The sequence below is a fragment of the Trichomycterus rosablanca genome, chromosome 20 (assembly GCF_030014385.1).
Source record: "Trichomycterus rosablanca isolate fTriRos1 chromosome 20, fTriRos1.hap1, whole genome shotgun sequence".
Classification (NCBI taxonomy): domain Eukaryota; kingdom Metazoa; phylum Chordata; class Actinopteri; order Siluriformes; family Trichomycteridae; genus Trichomycterus; species Trichomycterus rosablanca.
Window position 1 is genome coordinate 2,245,001 of NC_086007.1, and position 22,158 is coordinate 2,267,158.

General features: G+C 44.2%; 1 protein-coding gene across 1 annotated transcript in view; it reads left to right on the forward strand.

Annotated features, from left to right (window-relative positions):
- The window catches only part of LOC134334573 (ephrin type-A receptor 4-like), a 56,360-nt gene that overhangs the window by 29,831 nt on the left and 4,371 nt on the right, over positions 1-22,158 (forward strand). Inside the window, exons 4-12 of the mRNA XM_063016941.1 lie at positions 3,702-3,857; positions 8,765-9,100; positions 11,869-11,993; positions 12,991-13,150; positions 13,926-14,037; positions 14,146-14,195; positions 14,448-14,561; positions 15,613-15,798; positions 21,164-21,225. Of these exons, the coding sequence (XP_062873011.1) occupies positions 3,702-3,857; positions 8,765-9,100; positions 11,869-11,993; positions 12,991-13,150; positions 13,926-14,037; positions 14,146-14,195; positions 14,448-14,561; positions 15,613-15,798; positions 21,164-21,225 (1,301 nt within the window). The remainder of the gene's footprint in view (positions 1-3,701; positions 3,858-8,764; positions 9,101-11,868; positions 11,994-12,990; positions 13,151-13,925; positions 14,038-14,145; positions 14,196-14,447; positions 14,562-15,612; positions 15,799-21,163; positions 21,226-22,158) is intronic.

Consider the following 22,158-nt stretch of genomic DNA (forward strand, 5'->3'; position numbering starts at 1 on the left):
AACAGTGACACCAATGTTCCAATATCTTCTCATTCCAATACATGTTAATCAATCAGGACAAATTTTCTCTTAGCAGCATTAGGTAACAGTTTGGTTTTTTTTAGCGACCCTAACAAAGCCACCACTGTTCCATGTACTTATTTGTACAGGTGCAGTCAAACAATCCCTATTCCTATGAGAACAGCACAGTTGTGATCACTAAGAAGGAATTAGGAGACCGTTTCCACCAATAACAGTTTCACATGCTGTGTGTATGTTTTGATCCTTATATTGTTCTGAAAATCCACAACAAACTTCTGGGAGAATTTAAATCCATGACACCCCCCCACCCCCCACAAAGAAGGGATTCCAGGCTTTAAAAAAGTACCTCAGGTGCTTATGTGTGACTTACGGAGCTCCAGATGCCGCTGATAGATTTCGGGATTTGCCGGTGAGTGGGTGAATTTTAAGAGGTTATTAATCGAGGATCACGTGGGTTCTTTTTTCTCTCTCGGAGGTTTACAGGGATGAAGAACAAGAGAAAAGGGATTATGGGTTATTTGAGGGTAGATGTGTTCTCGCCCCGAGGAGAGGAAACTGATCCGTGTGTTTTCGTGGAAGGCAGCAGTGCGGGAGTCTCGGCTGAATTAACACACTTCATAATCGGCTCGGCACAAAAAGCTACTCGACGATTCGGCATCGGTAAAGAAAAACGGCTCGCTGACAGGGCGACAAGGAGCGGGACGAAAAACATGAACCTGGAACATGAATCCCCCCCCCTTTCCTTGCTCTTATAACAGACCTCATTCACTTTTCTAGAACGGCTTCCACTAGACTTAAAACCATCACTGAAGCTCTGGATAAGATGTTGCAAATGCAAATGGCAATTTTGGACCAAGACTGCTGGAATTCATTTCCATTCACTGATTCAAATTGAGCTGGCACATGGCTCTCTCTAGTTTTTTAGTGTTCCAATTCATCTCAAAGGTGTAACCCAGGCGAGTCCTTCCACCCTGACACCCGGATATCAGTTTCAGTTCACAGGTGTGTGTGTGTGTTTAGATACAGTGTGTTGTTACTGGACCACCTACTGCATTACACAAAAACAATGTGTAGAATCATTGTATGAAAGATTATATATATAGAAATTGATCTGTTTTCCAGCTATACCGTGTGTGTGTGTGTGTGTGTGTGTTTAGAACACAAATATAATGTGTAGAATAATTGCAAGACAAGATTATATATAGAAATTGATCTCTTTACCAGGTTTATTGTGTGTGTGTGTGTGGTGAAGGGAGTGTGTGTGTGTGTGTGTGTGTGTGTGTGTGTGTAGGAAGGAAACACTGGATGAAGGAAACATAAACCAGAACTGTGTTAAATAATCTGAAAAGTGAAAGATCTGACATGTTACATTCTTCAAACATTAACCTTTAAACACACACCAAACCTAGTTAAACGTGTATGTATGAGTGTGTGTGTGTGTGTGTGTGTGTGTGTTTTAAATTGAAGACCATAGTTAGTTACGTCATTAAAACAAACACTGTATGTAAACAAAATCACATTTTCAGTACTTTAAAGATACCAGGATGGATCAGAGATGAAATACCCACAGGAACAGTGGCTCATTCATTCCACTCACTCACTCACTGATTCACTCACTCACTGATTCACTCACTCACTCACTCACTCACCGATTCACTCACTCACTGATTCACTCACTCACTGATTCATTCACTCACTGATTCACTCACTCACACAGATTCACTCACTCACTCACTGATTCATTCACTCTCACTCACTCACTCACTCACTCACTTACTGATTCACTCACTCACTCACTGATTCACTCACTCACTCACTGATTTACTCACTCACTCACTCACTCACTCACTCACTGATTCACTCACTCACTCACTCACTCACTGATTCACTCACTCACTCACTGATTCACTCACTCACTCACTGATTTACTCACTCACTCACTCACTCACTCACTCACTGATTCACTCACTCACTCACTCACTCACTGATTCACTCACTCACTCACTCACTCACTCACTTACTGATTCACTCACTCACTCACTGATTCACTCACTCACTCACTGATTTACTCACTCACTCACTCACTCACTCACTCACTGATTCACTCACTCACTCACTCACTCACTGATTCACTCACTCACTCACTCACTCACTCACTGATTCACTCACTCACTCACTCACTGATTCACTCACTCACTCACTCACTCACTGATTCACTCACTCACTCACTCACTCACTGATTCACTCACTCACTCACTCACTGAATCACTCACTCACTCACTGATTCACTCACTCACTCACTCACTCACTCACTGATTTACTCACTCTCAATGATACATTCACTCAATCACTTACTCACTGATTCACTCACTCAATGATTCACTTACTGATTCACTCACTCACTGCTTCACTCACTCACTGACATATATATTCATTTGTATGAATGTACGCTGTGATCCAGGGTTCGTATGGTGATATTGGCCGGTCGGGCATCTACACAGACACGATTGCCTGCGTCCGGGCTAATGGGCGGATTAGTAGGTGCACTCTCAGTGCCGCTCCGAAGCCCAGATATAAGTAAAGAGGGTTGCCTTAGGAAGATCATGCGTTTTATAGATTTTGGTCATGCGTTCTATAGATTAAAATTGGAACAGCTACATTTCCATTATTGTGTGGTACATGATGGGGTGCTCTGGCAGAAGCAGTTCACTATTTTACACACCGCGCTTGTTCACTCCCCTCACGCTGGGAAATAAAAACAGGATTTCTCATACAGCATCCTGTACCGCTTCATTCCCCCGTCTGACCTCCCCACGCACCCCCGTCCCTGCATCCCATCATCTCTGTGTGATTGGTGCAGCCTTTTTCTGCAGAACATTTATATCTGGAAGGTTTTCATAGTGAGAGGAGGAGAGCCGTACATCATCACTGTCATGTTAAATACGACCTCTGAATATCTGTCACGAAACGAGAAAATAACAGACGAGGGGGAGGTGAGGAGAAGAACTCCAGGCTGAAGCCTGTTTCCATCATTAGTTCTGTTCTAATCCTGTAACATGACAGATTGGAGGATCTCTTTTAAAATTACGTGTTTTTAACTTTTTATTTATCCTGGTCCTGGTCACGTAAGGTCCGGTTCCATCCAGAATCATTGGGCGTAAGGCATAAACACACCCTGGATAGGGCGGCAGTTAATCACAGGGCTTTGAATATCCCATGCCCACCCCTTAGATATAGCCAGTCATATCTGTGTAGCACATATGAGATTCAAACCCATGGATCAGACTACTGTTCCACCCGAGCACACATTTGGACTTTGATTAGACTTAGACCCTATCTAATTCACGGCTGTGAAAATCAGGGACCGTGAAGTGAGCCGTTTCCCGTGTAATATTTACTATGAAATTCATAATTTAAGGTTAGTGTTTAGCGATTTAACATTTTTCGTTCGCGTAGCGTGAAATATGAGGCGTCCTAGCAATCATACGGCAATTAAGTTAGTGTAGGAGATTCCATAATTAATGGAAAAGTGAGCTTCTCTACACACGGGATCGTCTCCGTGCTGCGCCTCAAAATTAATGTTGTGCACCTCTTTTAAAGTCAGTATAATGAAATCTCTCTTGTTTTCTCTCTCTCTCTCTCTCTCTCTCTCTCTCTCTCTCTCTCTCTCTCTCTCTCAGTGTGTAAGAGCGGCTATTACCGAACTTTGGCTACAGACGGACCCTGTGCTAAATGCCCCCTTCACAGTTACTCTATGAGGGATGGAGCTACAGCGTGTGAGTGTGATAAGGGTTACTACAGAGCGGAGATCGACTCTCCGGCCACGCCCTGCACACGTGAGTAACATACGTCCATGTACACCTAGAATGTACCTATGCTGGAGAGGAATGGCCGTCTGGCTCCTCTTAAGATTTCTTACTTATAATATTTAGGCTATTTCAGCTATCTCTTGTCATGTACGCCCTCGGCTCGCTCATCAGGGGACCATTTCCAGCAGACCACAAAATTTACCCTAAATGAGCAGAAATTTAACAAAGTGCATTAGCTGTATGACATCAGACCCACTGTGAAATATAGTGGTGGTAGTATATTGTTATTGAGATTAAGATTATTGAGATTCAGGAACGACTTAAGAAAAACCATTGGTGCACCAATCAGAGCCGTTCCTGTGACCATGTGATCCCAAACTGAGTTATTCAGTGACTCCACTTACACTTCATACTAAAAGCTTTATTAAAGCTGTGTACCTAGCAAACAGGCTAACAAATAAACAGCCAAAAATATGTACACGAAGAGCAGAACTGTAGAGACGTTATATAATCACTGTTTTTATTATTTCTTTATCTCAGTGCAACAACATCACAAGTGTTCCTCAGTCTGCCGGGACAGTGAAACTATTGAGCCAGAGAGTCTTATCTTCATGTTTCAGACACCACACACACACACACACACACACACACACACACACACACACACACACACACAGTCTATAAAACACCCTGCTATAAGCATACTGTCTTCTAAAATCACAGAGGGATTTTTATGTATACACACACCTTGGCTTATACAAGAACAAGGAAAGTGCAGGACATTAGTGTGTGTGTGTGAATAATAAAAATGGGCAGGTTTAGGTTTCAGCAATATATATATATATATATACAGTGTATCACAAAAGTGAGTACACCCCTCACATTTCTGCAAATATTTCATTATATCTTTTCATGGGACAACACTATAGACATGAAACTTGGATATAACTTAGAGTAGTCAGTGTACAACTTGTATAGCAGTGTAGATTTACTGTCTTCTGAAAATAACTCAACACACAGCCATTAATGTCTAAATGGCTGGCAACATAAGTGAGTACACCCCACAGTGAACATGTCCAAATTGTGCCCAAATGTGTCGTTGTCCCTCCCTGGTGTCATGTGTCAAGGTCCCAGGTGTAAATGGGGAGCAGGGCTGTTAAATTTGGTGTTTTGGGTACAATTCTCTCATACTGGCCACTGGATATTCAACATGGCACCTCATGGCAAAGAACTCTCTGAGGATGTGAGAAATAGAATTGTTGCTCTCCACAAAGATGGCCTGGGCTATAAGAAGATTGCTAACACCCTGAAACTGAGCTACAGCATGGTGGCCAAGGTCATACAGCGGTTTTCCAGGACAGGTTCCACTCGGAACAGGCTTCGCCAGGGTCGACCAAAGAAGTTGAGTCCACGTGTTCGGCGTCATATCCAGAGGTTGGCTTAAAAATAGACACATGAGTGCTGCCAGCATTGCTGCAGAGGTTGAAGACGTGGGAGGTCAGCCTGTCAGTGCTCAGACCATACGCCGCACACTGCATCAACTCGGTCTGCATGGTCGTCATCCCAGAAGGAAGCTGACGCACAAGAAAGCCCGCAAACAGTTTGCTGAAGACAAGCAGTCCAAGAACATGGATTACTGGAATGCCCTGTGGTCTGATGAGACCAAGATAAACTTGTTTGGCTCAGATGGTGTCCAGCATGTGTGGCGGCGCCCTGGTGAGAAGTACCAAGACAACTGTATCTTGCCTACAGTCAAGCATGGTGGTGGTAGCATCATGGTCTTGGGCTGCATGAGTGTTGCTGGCACTGGGGAGCTGCAGTTCATTGAGGGACACTTGAATTCCAACATGTACTGTGACATTCTGAAACAGAGCATGATCCCCTCCCTTCGAAAACTGGGCCTCATGGCAGTTTTCCAACAGGATAACGACCCCAAACACAACCTCCAAGATGACAACTGCCTTGCTGAGGAAGCTGAAGGTAAAGGTGATGGACTAAACCCAATTGAGCACCTGTGGCGCATCCTCAAGTGGAAGGTGGAGGAGTTCAAGGTGTCTAACATCCACCAGCTCCGTGATGTCATCATGGAGGAGTGGAAGAGGATTCCAGTAGCAACCTGTGCAGCTCTGGTGAATTCCATGCCCAGGAAGGTTAAGGCAGTGCTGGATAATAATGGTGGTCACACAAAATATTGACACTTTGGGCACAATTTGGACATGTTCGCTGTGGGGTGTACTCACTTATGTTGCCAGCCATTTAGACATTAATGGCTGTGTGTTGAGTTATTTTCAGAAGACAGTAAATCTTCACTGCTATACAAGTTGTACACTGACTACTCTAAGTTATATCCAAGTTTCATGTCTATAGTGTTGTCCCATGAAAAGATATAATGAAATATTTGCAGAAATGTGAGGGGTGTACTCACTTTTGTGATACACTGTATATATATATATATATATATACAGTGTATCACAAAAGTGAGTACACCCCTCACATTTCTGCAGATATTTAAGTATATCTTTTCATGGGACAACACTGACAAAATGACACTTTGACACAATGAAAAGTAGTCTGTGTGCAGCTTATATAACAGTGTAAATTTATTCTTCCCTCAAAATAACTCAATATACAGCCATTAATGTCTAAACCACCGGCAACAAAAGTGAGTACACCCCTAAGAGACTACACCCCTAAATGTCCAAATTGAGCACTGCTTGTCATTTTCCCTCCAAAATGTCATGCGACTCGTGTTACTAGGTCTCAGGTGTGCATAGGGAGCAGGTGTGTTCAATTTAGTAGTACAGCTCTCACACTCTCTCATACTGGTCACTGAAAGTTCCAACATGGCACCTCATGGCAAAGAACTCTCTGAGGATCTTAAAAGACGAATTGTTGCGCTACATGAAGATGGCCAAGGCTACAAGAAGATTGCCAACACCCTGAAACTGAGCTGCAGCACAGTGGCCAAGATCATCCAGCGTTTTAAAAGAGCAGGGTCCACTCAGAACAGACCTCGCGTTGGTCGTCCAAAGAAGCTGAGTGCACGTGCTCAGCGTCACATTCAACTGCTGTCTTTGAAAGATAGGCGCAGGAGTGCTGTCAGCATTGCTGCAGAGATTGAAAAGGTGGGGGGTCAGCCTGTCAGTGCTCAGACCATACGCTGCACACTACATCAAATTTGTCTGCATGGCTGTCACCCCAGAAGGAAGCCTCTTCTGAAGTCTCTACACAAGAAAGCCTGCAAACAGTTTGCTGAAGACATGTCAACAAAGGACATGGATTACTGGAACCATGTCCTATGGTCTGATGAGACCAAGATTAATTTGTTTGGTTCAGATGGTCTCAAGCATGTGTGGCGGCAATCAGGTGAGGAGTACAAAGATAAGTGTGTCATGCCTACAGTCAAGCATGGTGGTGGGAATGCCATGGTCTGGGGCTGCATGAGTGCAGCAGGTGTTGGGGAGTTACATTTCATTGAGGGACACATGAACTCCAATATGTACTGTGAAATACTGAAGCAGAGCATGATCCCCTCCCTCCGGAAACTGGGTCGCAGGGCAGTGTTCCAGCATGATAATGACCCCAAACACACCTCTAAGACGACCACTGCTTTATTGAAGAGGCTGAGGGTAAAGGTGATGGACTGGCCAAGCATGTCTCCAGACCTAAACCCAATAGAACATCTTTGGGGCATCCTCAAGCGGAAGGTGGAGGAGCGCAAAGTCTCGAATATCCGCCAGCTCCGTGATGTCGTCATGGAGGAGTGGAAAAGCATTCCAGTGGCAACCTGTGAAGCTCTGGTAAACTCCATGCCCAGGAGAGTTAAGGCAGTTCTGGGAAATAATGGTGGCCACACAAAATATTGACACTTCAGGAACTTTCACTAAGGGGTGTACTCACTTTTGTTGCCGGTGGTTTAGACATTAATGGCTGTATATTGAGTTATTTTGAGGGAAGAATAAATTTACACTGTTATATAAGCTGCACACAGACTACTTTTCATTGTGTCAAAGTGTCATTTTGTCAGTGTTGTCCCATGAAAAGATATACTTAAATATCTGCAGAAATGTGAGGGGTGTACTCACTTTTGTGATACACTGTATATATATACAGTATATACACCGATGAGGCATAACATTATGACCACCTTCCTAATATTGTGTTGTTCCCCCTTTTGCTGCCCCTTACATGTATTCTGACACCTTTCTATCAGAACCAGCATTAACATCTTTAGCAATTTGAGCTACAGTAGCTCGTCTGTTGGATCGAACCACACGGGCATCAATGAGCCTTGGCTGCCCATGACCCTGTCGCCGGTTTACCACAGTTCCTTCCTTGGACCACTTTTGATAGATACTGACCACTGCAGACCGGGAACACCCCACAAGAGCTGCAGTTTTGGAGATGCTCTGACCCAGTCGTCTAGACATCACAATTTGGCCCTCAGATCCTCACGCTCGCCAATTTTTCCTGCTTCTAACATCAACTTTGAGGATAAAATGTTCACCTGCTGCTTAATATATCCCCCCCACTAACAGGTGCCGTGATGACGAGATAATCAGTGTTATTCACCTCACCTGTCAGTGGTCATAATGTTATGCCTGGTGAACATGGAATAAATCCAAATATCAGTAAATGGTTTAATGAGCCAAAAGTTTGTGGACACCTGACCACGAACATGTTGGACATCAAATTCCAAAATAAAAGGTATTACTAAGTGCCCATTTAGTCACCAAATCTCAACCCAGTTGTACAGCAACCCAGTATTAAAATTGTTACATAAATTTGATGTACATTTTGTCTGTAGAAGTACAAAATTAAATGTGTGAACATGAATGCATGTGTAGGAGCATATGCACACAACAGCCAGCCATACTGATTTGTTGTAGCACCAGGTACGTTCTTTAATTCTGACCCTCGTCTCCGTCTCGTAGGTCCGCCGTCAGCCCCGCAGCACCTGATCTCCAGCGTGAACGAGACGTCGGTGTCGTTGGAGTGGAGCCCGCCGCACTCCACCGGGGGCCGGCGTGACCTCACCTACAGCGTGGAGTGCGAGAGGTGCGCGGGGACGCCCGTGCGGTGCGTGGCGTGCGACGCCGCCGTGCGCTTCTCGCCCCAGAGAGGGAGCCTGAACAGCACCAGGGTTTCTGTACACCAGCTGCAGGCTCACACCAACTACACCTTCCACATCTGGGCCGTAAACGGAGTGTCCAGGGGCAACCCGAAACCCGAGCAAGCTGCGTCCATTACCCTCACCACCAACCAGGCGGGTGAGTCCCATCGTGTGTGTGTGTGTGTGGCTGTTTTGAATGGTGATGGCTGACATGTGCTTCCTCCAGGTCATCATTGCTTTACACTGCCATGAATTTGGAGGCTGCTGTGCATAAAAACGATGCCCCCATTTGTGCCCTTTTTTGTCCATGTGATCAGCAATCGAGCTTTAAGGTGCACAGCAGTGTCAAAGTCAGTGGTTGTGTAAAGCTTGCTCGACTGTAAGCAGCTTCAGATACCTGGCAGGCCTGTTTTTTAATGGTTTTTAAAATTTCGTTTGAATATTCATGAGTGCTGTTCTGCATATTCTTTGTCTATCTTTGTGTATCTGCTGGCTGCAAATTGTAAAGAAAATATGTGTCTCCCGTGTGGGATATCCCGCCTACAGTCTCACACGTCAACAAACCGTCAAACCAAATTTTATTCATACTTCTTTTAGCTTCTACAGCTACTAAGTCCTATGTATTTAAATGTTATATATTTAGATGCTGTATTTTTAAGTGGTGGTCTCTGTAGCCCTGTGATGCATTAGCGTAGTTGTAGAATTAGTTCTACAACTACTGACTGAAGTCCATCTGTTTCTCTACATGCTTTGTTAGCCCCCTTTCATGCTGTTCCTCAATGGTCAGGACCCCCACAGGACCACCACAGAGCAGGTATTATTTAGGTGGTGGCTCATTCTCAGCACTGCAGTGACACTGACATGGTGGTGGTGTGTTAGTGTGTGTTGTGCTGGTATGAGTGAGTTTTTAAGCACCTCTTAAACTGTCACTGCTGGACTGAGAATAGTCCACTAACCAAAAATATCCAGCCAACAGCGCCCCGTGGGCAGCGTCCTGTGACCACTGATGAAGGTCTAGAAGACGACCGACTCAAACAGCAGCAACAGATGAGCGATCGTCTCTGACTTTACATCTACAAGGTGGACCGACTAGGTAGGAGTGGACAGTGAGTGGACACGGTATTTAAAAACTCCAGCAGCGCTGCTGTGTCTGATCCACTCATACCAGCACAACACACACTAACACACCACCACCATGTCAGTGTCACTGCAGTGCTGAGAATGATCCACCACCTAAATAATACCTGCTCTGTGGTGGTCCTGTGGTGGTCCTGACCATTGAAGAACAGCATGTAGAGAAACAGATGGACTACAGTCAGTAATTGTAGAACTACAAAGTGCTTCTATATGGTAAGTGGAGCTGATAAAATGGACAGTGAGTGTAGAAACAAGGAGGTGGTTTTAATGTTATGGCTGATCGGTGTATATCAGCAGTGTGTTTTATTTGTTTGATGGACCTGTTTTTTGAAAATAACGCGGTGTGTGTGTGTGTGTGTGTGTGTGTGTATGTGTTTTGTGTGTCACTCAATGTGACTTCAATTTTATATTATCTCACGATATACCACACACACACACACATGCAGAGCGTATCTGTGAGAGCAGGCCTGATGATGGATGTGTGTGCTATAGCTGTGTGTGTTGGGGTAGAGCAGGGTGTTGACCCCTGGACTTGGCGTCAGTGGGGGTTCCGATGAGTGCCAGCAGGGAGACGCTGAAATCGTGTTTAGACTGTCGGGCCTGGGCAGAGGAAGATGGATGTGCTGGCTGAAAAATGGCTGCCATGCTGACGCTGCTGGCACTGCTGGTGGCCGAGTGTTCGACACGCACAACAGTTGTAGCTGAGGAGAACAAGCTGTTTAACCGCACGCACACACACACACACACTAAATGCACACTAAACGCACACATGCACACACACATGGACACACACACACACACTTGCTCACACATACACATGCACACTACACGCACATATGGACAGACACACACATGCACACACACGCACACACGCGCACACACACGCATACACACATGCACACACACGGACACATGCACACACACAAATGTAAACACACATGCACACACACACATGGACACACACACATGCACACACACATGATCACACACATGCACACACACACATGGACACACACACATGCACACACACACATGATCACACACATGCTCACACACACACATGCACACACACACGGACACACATGCTCACACACACACACATGGACACACACACATGCACATACACACACTTGCTCACACACACATGCACCCCACGCACATGCATACACACACACACTTGCTCACACATACACACTACACGCACACACACACACCAATGCACATGCACACTACACGCACACACACACACACACGCACACACACATGCACTCACACTACACACACACATGCACACACACACACATATGCACACTACAACCACACATGTACACACACTTGCACATGCATACACACACATACACACACACATGCATACACAAACAAAAACAAGAACATACACATGCATACGGTCACATGCACACACACACATGCAAACCCACACACACATGCAAACCCACACACATGCAAACCCACACACACATGCTCACTATATGCACACATACACATGGACACGCACATGCACACACACATGCATACACACATAGTTCTCATTACAAATGGGTTTGCGTAGGTCTGTGTGTACGATTTGATGACACTAATACCTCAGAATAAATGTATTTATTACATTAAAAACTTGTAATGTAAAGCCCGAGTGGTTGTCTGTCCTCTTCCTTGTGTTTACCAGTTGCTTGTATAGCTGAAGCTGAGTCCTGTGTACAAACCAAGAGAATGTGGTTTTGTAGATTTTGGGGTTTGAACTGAAACGTTTCCATGGGTCTCTCTGTACAGCCCCGTCCACCGTGATGTCCGTGGAAAGCAAGGACGTCACTCGAGACACCCTCAGCCTGTTCTGGCAGGAACCCGACAAACCCAACGGAGTCATACTGGAGTACGAGGTCAAGTATTACGAAAAGGTGAGAGGAATCATGGGAAATATAGCATTTTCTTTTATTATTAGACTCTTCATCAGGTTTTTATGCATTTTTCCTACAATTTTCGAGGAGAGCTGTGAGTAAAACATGCGTGTGCAGTAGCCGACCACTTCTTTTCACCTGCCAAAACTATTCGGACACCTGACCACGAGCTTTTTGGACGTCCCATTTCAAAAACAAATGCCCTTAAAATAGACTGACATTTTCGGCTATAACAACAGCCCTTCTACTGAGAAGGCTTCTCACAAGGCTTTGAAACATGTCTGTGAGAATTTGTGCCCAGTTATTAAAAAGATGACAGCAGAATCTCAGATCTGCCATCCGGCTGGGCTAGGCAACCACGTGAACAACGATTGGCTGTTGTTCTGGGGTGGATGAGCCGGACCAGAGTTCCTCATAACTGGTGCAATTAGGACCTCTGCTGGCTGATTGATGGCATCTGTGCAGAGGTGGGGAATAATGCTGATCAGGGTGTGACTCTCCGTGCACAAAGCTGATCCGCATATGAACTCACCTCGTGAAGGTGAAAAGTGGCAGTCGGTACCGCTCACGTGTCGGAGGGGGCGTGTGTCAGTTGCAAAGCTCCTCAGTCAGCGGTGGAGGGTTGTATCGGTAGAGGTGAAGTGTAACACTACCAGGGTGATTGGATATGACTAAATCAGGGGAGAAAATTGGAGAAATAGAGGAAAAAAAGACTGCATTTGTATAGTGGTCAGGAAAGCCTTAACTGATGTTCCAGTTAGCACAGATAGAAATAGGAGGGTTGAGTCAGAGGGCATCCGGCATACAATCTGTGCCAAGTCCGGTACAAGGATCAGTGACGCTGTGGCAATTTATTAAAAGAAATTAATTTGGTGCGGTTCTTGACATCGAGCTCTCAGACTGTTTGTCTTCTCGGGACGCACATGTGGTCTGTGGGACGCTCAGACTTCCTCGCTGAACTTCTAACCTTCCTCTTTCCTCACCGTCCGTCCCTCAGGAGCAGAACGAGAGGAGCTATCGGATCGTGAAGACCACGTCTCGCAGCGTGAATATAAAGGACCTGACCCCGTTAACCTCCTACGTGTTTCATGTGAGAGCTCGCACCGCCGCCGGATACGGGGACTTCAGCGCGCCGCTCGAGGTCATGACCAACTCGGGTCAGTACGAAACACACTCAGCAGCATCAGAGTTAATACCAGGTCCTGATACTGATCAGCCTAATATTCATCATGTTTAGAATCAAAAGTTTTTGGACACCTGACTGTCCCGTCTGAAAAACAAACACTGTTAAAGTCAACTGACCTGTGATCTTTTCAGCTAGAAAAACTAAACTTGGAAGTAAGTCTGTGGGAATTTGTGCCCATTCAGTCAACAGAGGATTTGCATGGCTGGGCACTGATGTTGGTCAAGAAAGCCTCATTTATGTTCCAGTTCATCCCAGAGTCATCCCAGTTTAGTGGTGCTGATGTCAGGGCTCTGTGCAGGACACTGGAGTTTCTTCATACACAGGGGTACAGTCATGCTGGTACAGGAAAGGGCCTTCCCTAAACCATTGGTGCAAATTTGGAAGCATATAATTTCCTTTATATAATTGATTGAAGATGTGCCTCAATTTTGGCAGAGACAGCAAGATTACCTTCAGCATCTCCTGGTACTTTATGGAGTTCCTAATGCTAGGTATATTAACAAGGTCCCCACCAAACCCACCACATTCATCGCTTGTTGCCAGATGCATATATGCTTGGCATGGGTGTGGCATCTTAAGTGTAAAATGCTGCCATTTCCAGCAAACCTCCATCGAGCTGCTTGGAGAAATGTTTGCCTCCCTAAGCGTCCTCCTCACCACCAGGCCTAACAGTGGATATAACAGTAGACGATTAAATTATGATCTGTAGATTAAATTCTCACCCTCTCACCCCCTCAATCTTTCAGCTCCGTCTCCTGTGATCGGTGAAGGTATGAACCCCACGGTTCTGCTGCTGTGTGCTGCCGGCAGTGTTGTTCTGCTCCTCGTCCTCGCCTGTGCCTTCATCATCAGTAAGAGGTGTGTATCGCCACCCTACTGTGTGTATGTAGTGTGTGTGTGTGTGTGTGTGTGAACATACTTCATGATCACGCATCGCAGTTATTAAACTATTACATTTATTTTCAGGAGAGCCAGGTACAGCAAAGCCAAACAAGATGAAGAGAAACGTCGTCCAGGTAAAAAAACATCTGATTTGGTTTTAGGATTTACCTTGTTGTGTGTGTATTAGTGTATTTTAGCATTTGCTTTATTTGTTTGTGACTCTTGAATGTATCTAGATCTTATGTTTCTGATTTTAGATCCGGTGTATCGGCTTCTGGCATAATTTAATTCTAGATTTCATCTGATTTTGAACTCGATTTCATCTGGTTCTGGGTATGATCAGGTTCTGGTTCTGACCTGTATGTGGTGGTGTGTTGGTATTTTAGGAGTGAGGGTGTACGTGGACCCGTTCACCTATGAGGACCCGAACCAGGCCATCCGAGAGTTCGCCAAAGAAATCGATGCTTCCTGCATCAAAATTGAGAAAGTTATTGGTGTTGGTAAGAACAACTCGTGAATTGTTGTGTGTGTGTGTGTGTTTTACATAGGTGTGTGTGTTTGAATGTTAATTTGTGTATACTTGTGTTATTTTTTGTTGTGTGTACTTTTTACATGTGTGTGTGTGTGTGAATTTCTGTTTACATGTTTTTACATAGGTGTGTATTAGTATGTGTATTTGTTTATTTGTGTGTGTTAATTTGTGTACATGTTTTATATTGGTGTGTGTAAGTGTGTTGGTTTGTTTATGTGTGTGTAAAATTGTGTGTACATTTTGCATTAGAGTGTATTTGTGTGTACATGTTTTACATAGGTGTGTTTGTGTGTGTTTGAATGTAAATGTGTGTACTTTTTACATTAGTGTGTATGTGTGAAGTTCTGTTAACGTGTTTTTACAGAGGTGTGTATTAGTTTGTTATTTTGTGTGTGTAAAATTGTGTGTACATTTTGCATTGGAGTGTTTGTATGTGAATTTGTGTATTTTTGTGTTATTTTTGTGTGCATTTTTACATAGTTGTGTGTGTGTGTGTGTGTGTGAATTTCTGCCTACATTTTCATACATAGGTGTGTAAAAGTGTGTTGATTTGTGTGTGTGTAAAATTGTGTACACACTTTACTTTTTACATTGATGTGTGTGTATGAATTCCTTTTGCCTTTTTTACACAGGTGTGTGTTAGTATGTATATTTGTTTACTCGTGTAAGTGTGTGTGTGTTAATTTATGTGTACATTTGACATTGGATTGTATTTGTGTGCATTTTTACATAGATGTGTGTGTGTGTGTGTTTTTTAATGTACATTTTGTGGGTTTTTTTGTTGTGTATAAATCGGTGTGTGTGTAAAATTCTGTTTACATGTTTTACACAGGTGTGTATTAGTGTGTTAATTTGTTTGTGTGTGTGTCTGTACAATTGTGTGTACATTTTGCTTTGGAGTGTATGTAAGTAAATGTTTGTGTGCATGTTTTACATAAGTGTGTTTGTATGTTATGTGTGTGTGTGTGTGTGTGTGTAAATATTTAATAATGTGTGTGTGTATTCGTGTGTGTGTGTAGGTGAATTCGGGGAGGTGTGTTGTGGCCACTTGAAGTCCTCAGTGAAGCGCGAGGTGTGCGTGGCCATTAAGACGTTAAAGGCCGGGTTTACCGAGCAGCAGCGGCGGGACTTTCTGAGCGAGGCGAGCATCATGGGTCAGTTCGATCACCCGAATATCATCCGACTGGAGGGCGTGGTCACCACCTGTAAGTCTCCTCACGCCCACTTTATATACGTACCAAATCTATCATAAATAATGCAAGGAATTATGATTAATAACAGCACTGTAGCAGCGTGGAACGTTTGATTGGATAGCTGGTTAGCCTGGTTAACACTGAACGAGGTGTAAATAGCTGACAGGTACGAGAAACCCTTGGTGGCATGGCAGGTAGGCATGATACTGTAAAACGCGCCCCTCCTGCCGAGCTGCAGGGCTATACCTGACATTATTTACAATGCATCATGGGAACACTAGTTTATATATACAGTTTCTTTATTGTATTAATAAATCAGACAGATTTGTAAATAATAAATAAATCGGAAACAAATTTTTGTTTGGCCAAAGCTAAACGCTAAATCCAGACTCATCTAGCTCAGGCTATTCATGCTCTAGACTCACTGATTGGATAAATAAATAAATAAACAAATAAATAAATAAAAGTGTAGAATTGCTGACCAACCACTCATAAACGTGTTGATCTAAACAATATGGACTTTTTAATAATTTGTGTTTTGTTTACAATGCATTTAATACACATTATTTAAGGGACATTATTTTACTCCCAAATCACACACACACACACACACACACACACACACACACATGTGCCTAGTGTGCTGGTGCCAGATGCGCTAGGTGTTGTAAAAAGCCCAGAAGATCCGGTAGCATTTCAGGGTCATTAATCAATCTGTCACATCCAAATGTGTTTGACCGTCACCCTATAGCTTGCTCCCTATAGCCTGTAGCACTGTGTGTGTGTGTGTGTGTGTGTGAGTGTGAGAGTAACAAGTGGAGTGACTCTTAATGTGTTTGGCGGTTTCAGGTGTCACCGTATATCCTTCAGTCCTGCCATCTGTGTGTGTGTGTGTGTGTGTGTGTGTGTATTAATCTGTGAGTGTTTTTTGACCCCACTGAGGACCGAACGTCCTCTCATGTTAGAAACACTCGACGTTGTGATTTTAGCGCGATTTGACAATAAAGAAAAGCCAGAATTCTCTAACGGGGTCAGATTTCGAGTTTCCGTTCTAATATCCAGTCTCAGGAGGTCTCAGAACAATTTATTCTCTCTTATCTGTGACACTCACTGAGCTATGAACTAAAGACCTGCTGATGTATTAAATAAAGGACGATTACTATACGTGTGCATGTGGGAAACCTTCTGTGTCTTATTGAATATATTCGGAGGACTATATTTGGATGCACAAACAATACTGTAACGAGGGGGTTAGATAGACTGTGAAGAGTCCAAATCAACAACTGGCATTTTATTGAGCCAAGCACTCCCAGTAGTCATAGTCAGAAAACCTGTGTACAACGTGTATTGTATTGCTATATTGCTTTATGTATGGATTGTGTATCAGATTGTGTAAAGTATGAGGATGGGAGCGGGACAAAACAGTGTAGTGTAGGTGGGACGTGGTACAAACAACCCCAGACAGATACAGACGTCTATTTGAAGCCTATAGAAATCACACATTTACATTTATGGCTCTCAGGCATCAGACAAGTCTGAGTAGGTGTGGTGGGACCTGCCGACAAGGAAACATTATCAGATTCGTTAATAGCACCTACTCCAATAGCACCGCTGGGGATTTAAACCCTGTATTCCAAGCGTTAATGAGCTAGTGTCATTTACCGCCGTGCCACCCGAGCGTCGTTTAGTTCATGCTAAACTAAACGTGTGAAACAGTGTAAATATTTAATATTCTTAATCAGAACGAAGGTGTCACATTTATTACACTTCACACCGATAGATCTCAGTGGAAAGACCCCAGGAGGGCAGTAATGCCAGGCTGTGTGTGTAGCACAGCGCTTCCTAATGTGTTTTGGGTTTTGGGAGCGGAGGGGGGTTGTCACTCAACACCACATACCAGAGTCCCCGACTCGCATACGGAGCTTCATAACTGCTGTGTGAACTCATTAACACTTTAGTTTCGTGCTTTAAATCACATTACATTTCTTTAACGTGCGCCGATCTGAAAAAAGTAAGTGCCCCCCTCGTCTAACGGCCTGTTGATTGATGACGCCGAGTGATTTCCGATATGTTGTAAAGCATAATCATATATGTTTTATAACTTAATTTTGGAGTTTCAGCTTCACTTTTCTGTGCTGAACTGTTTCGAATCAGACACGCTGCTGTGTTGGGGCTCTCGTCTCTACATATCTGCTCAGTTAGGCCAATCCGAAACCTTAAAAGGTTTAAAAGGCTTAAAAGAAGGTCCTGGCTTCAATCCCCAGGCGGGGGGATCCGGGTCCATTGAAAAGCTGGGATAGGCTCCAGCACATCCCCCCCACGATATACACAATATTTCATGCTATACAGTAAGTACAGTAAGTCCTGATCTGTATTTTAAAACTCTGACAGCATGGTGGCACGGCTTGTGAGTGGGTGCTGCAAGGCATCCAAAATCTAGAGGACCTGGGTTTAAATCTCACAAAATTCTTCACAAAACACAAAAAACACACTTGTTATTTTAATGAGGAGTTGCCAGATGAATTGTCGCCCTATCCAGGTTGTAATCTTGATTAATTAGGAGCTTTATTATTCTAAATTTTTCTGAAAACTGCAGTGAAAATCCTTTCTTGCTTCCTTCCTTTCTTACTTCCTTCCTTTCTTACTTCCTTCCTTCCGTCCTTTTTCCTTCCGTTATTCCTTCTTTACTGTCTTCCTTCCTTTCCTTCCTCCCTTGCTTCCTTACTTTCTTCCTTCTTTCATTCCTTTCTTCCTTCCTTCCTCCCTCCCTTCCTTCCTTTCTTCCTTCCTTCCTTCCTTACTTCCCTTCTTTCTTACTTCCTTTCTTGCTTCCCTCCTTCTTTTCTTCCTTTCTTCCTTCCTCCCTTTCTTTCTCCCTCCCTTCCTTCCTTACTTTCTTCTTTATTTCCTTCCTTTCCTTCCTTCCTTCCTCCCTTCCTTCCTTCCTTCCTTCCTCTCGTCCTTCCTTCCTTACTTTCTTCCTTACTTCCTTCCTTCCTCCCTTCCTTTCTTGCATCATTCTTCCTCCCTTCCTTCCTCCCTTCCTTCCTTCCTTCCTCTCGTCCTTCCTTCCTTACTTACTTACTTCCTTACTTACTTACTTCCTTCCTTCATTTCTTCCTTTCTTCCTTTCTTCCTCCCTTCCTTCCTTCCTTAGTTACTTTCTTCCTTTTATCCTCCCTTCCTTCCTTCCTTACTTCCTTTCTTTCTTACTTCCTTTCTTGCTTCCCTCATTCTTTTCTTCCTTTCTTGCTTCCTTCCTTCCTTCCTTCCTTTCTTCTTTCCCTCCTTCCTTCCTCCCTTTCTTTCTCCCTCCCTTCCTTCCTTACTTTCTTCTTTATTTCCTTCCTTTCCTTCCTTCCTCCCTTCCTTTCTTCCATCATTCTTCCTTCCTTCCTTCCTTCCTTCCTTCCTTCCTTCCTTCCTTCCTCTCGTCCTTCCTTACTTACTTCCTTCCTTCATTTCTTCCTTTCTTCCTCCCTTCCTTAGTTACTTTCTTCCTTTTATCCTTCCTTCCTTCTTTTCTTCCTTGCTGAGTGGGTGCTGCACGGCATCCAAAATCTAGAGGACCTGGGTTTAAATCTCACAAAATTCTTCACAAAACCACTTGTTATTTTAATGAGGAGTTGCCAGATGAATTGTCGCCCTATCCAGGTTGTAATCTTGCTTAATTACAAGCAGCTAGCCACATTAGGAGCTTTATTATTCTCAATTTGTCTGAAAACAGCAGTTTTATTTTCATCACTTCACGTCTCTGTAAATCTAAAAGCTAAAAAATCACCTCACAGGTCTTTAACGTTGTAATGAATGCTAACAAGATTCCGCACATCTGCTGGATCCACACGTCTCCTGCTCGTTTTCCTGTTCCTCATGCTGTTCATTAAGGCTTTGTTAAGACCGAGATCTCTGTGGAGTTCATGGCCGGATTCCCTCGCTCACGCTCACGCGCGGCACAGTGTAAATAACGCATTGATATGTTAATGCGGAGGATAGAGGGGTGTGGCTGGGAATCGCAGGCAGGGAGGAGACGGCGGGGTCGAAGTTCAGAAGCTCTCTTGGCCCTGTCAATCAAACCCCACGGAGGTCACATGAGAGGCCGGCAGCTACAAAGATGGCTGACAATGCGTCTGTCTGAGCCTCTTTAGCTGCACTTCCTCCCGGACAACGCGCCGTTACCCAGCTGTCAGTCAGAGAGGCCATGTTCAACAGTGTGTGTGTGTGTGTGGTGTGTGGTGTGTGGTGTTATTTTTTCACCCCCATGCCATGAAAGTGGCACACAAAATTAGACCGTCACAGTCAAAACATTCATTCATTCCAGTTCACACCACCTTTACTCGTAAAAATCATAATCGCTATCATAACACGTCCTAATACGTTTATATTTACTGCTTTTTGAGATATTTTGTATATCACGTTTTTTACTGGTCGGCACAGTGGCTTGGTGGGCAGCACCAAGTCTTCTTACAGCAAGAAGGTCCTGGGTTTGATTCCAAGGTGGAGTTTCCTCCGGGTGCTCCGGTTTCATCCTACAAGTAAAAAGTCATGCAGTCAGGTTAATTAGAGCTACTAAATTGCCCTTAGAGGCGCCCAGGTCCTCGGTTCGAAACTCGGTGTTGCCACCGGTCGGCTGGGTGCCATCTGGCGGGCAAAATTGGCAGTGCCTGCAGCAGATACTACCTGGCCACCGTATCTGCAGGGTGGGGGCCGGACTATGTGTGGGTGGGGTATTTATATGTTGTGTAAGGACCCTGATTGGCGGAAGAGACGCCTGTGCAGAACGCAGGGGCGAGAAGAGGAGGGCTGTACACGTGTCGGAAGAGGCGTGTGCAGCGACGTGCTCTCCTCGGATGCAATCTGGTATCTCTCAGCAGCGGAAGACAAAAAGTGAGTGCCCTTAATTTGGGAGGAAAATGGGGAGAAAATGCATTAAAAAAAAGTGCCCTTAGTGTGTGTGTGTGTGTGTGTGTGTGTTTGCCCTGTGATGGACTGGCGACCTGTCCAGGGTCGAAAAGCAGAAAAATAATTTTATTGTACAGTGTTTACTGTGCAAATGAAAATAAACTCATAAATCTTGGATCTTGACTCTTGAAACACTGGCCTCAAAGCAGGGGGCACTCTAGATGTCTAGGGTGCCAATCTACCCCCCACACACTTACCTTTCATTTACTCATAGTTAGGGTGCTATTTAGAGTATTTGACCACTATTATTATTCTGTAAAGGAATTCCTGCCCAGGCTGTGCGACACAGAACCCTTGCTTAAGTCAAAACATCAAAATTACAAAGATGATTATGTTTTTGGAGTGGAAAACAGTGGAGACCCAAGCGCATCAATAACATGAGCTAATCAACGATTCATTGTGTTTGGTGTATTTCCAGGTAAACCCATTATGATCATCACTGAGTACATGGAGAACGGCTCTCTGGATCTGTTCCTCAGAGTAAGTTTGTGTCTGTACATTTATATTATGGATACACCAGTCCACTAGCACTGCTACTGGATTAATACTGATTTAACACGGATTTAAGATTTTTCCTCATCACATTGATTGATTTTTAAGTGCTAGTTTAATGACAGAACACTGATCTTGTAAACTACCTTAAACTAGCTTAACTTGGTATGCTGGTCTACGCTGGTTTGGTCTGGAGAAGCTTGTCTTCCAGTTTGAGGTTAAGTTTGTAAACCTGGTTGCTTAAAACTATTTCAACCAGCTCGTAAAAACACTTAACTGTGTTCCTTCCTTCCTTATTTCCTTCTTTCCTTCCTGTCTTCCTTCTGTCCTTCCTTCTTCCTTTCTTTCTTCCTTCCTTCCTTCCTATCTTCCTTCTTCCTTCCTTCCTATCTTCCATCCTTCTTTCCTTCCTTCCTTCCTTCCTTCCTTCCTTCCTTCCTTCCTTCCTATCTTTCTTCCCTCCCTCCCTCCTTCCTTCCTTTCTTCCTTCTTTCCTATCTTTCTTCCCTCCCTCCTTCCTTCCTTCCTTCCTTCCTTCCTTCCTTCCTTCCTCCCTCCCTCCTTCCTTCCTTCCTTCCTTCCTTCCTATCTTTCTTCCCTCCCTCCTTCCTTCCTTCCTTCCTATCTTTCCTCCCTCCTTCCATCCTTCTTTCCTTCCTTCCTTCCTTCCTTCCTTCCTTCCTTCCTTCCTTCCTTCCTTCCTTCCTTCCTATCTTTCTTCCCTCCCTCCCTCCTTCCTTCCTTTCTTCCTTCTTTCCTATCTTTCCTCCCTCCTTCCTTCCTTCCTTCCTTCCTTCTTTCCTTCCTTCCTCCCTTCCTTTCCTTCCTTCCTTCCTTCCTTACTTCAGATGAATGTGCAATAGCACACAGTCAGAAAGGGGGGCAAATACTTTCTGACAGCACCATAAAGACAGAAGCACA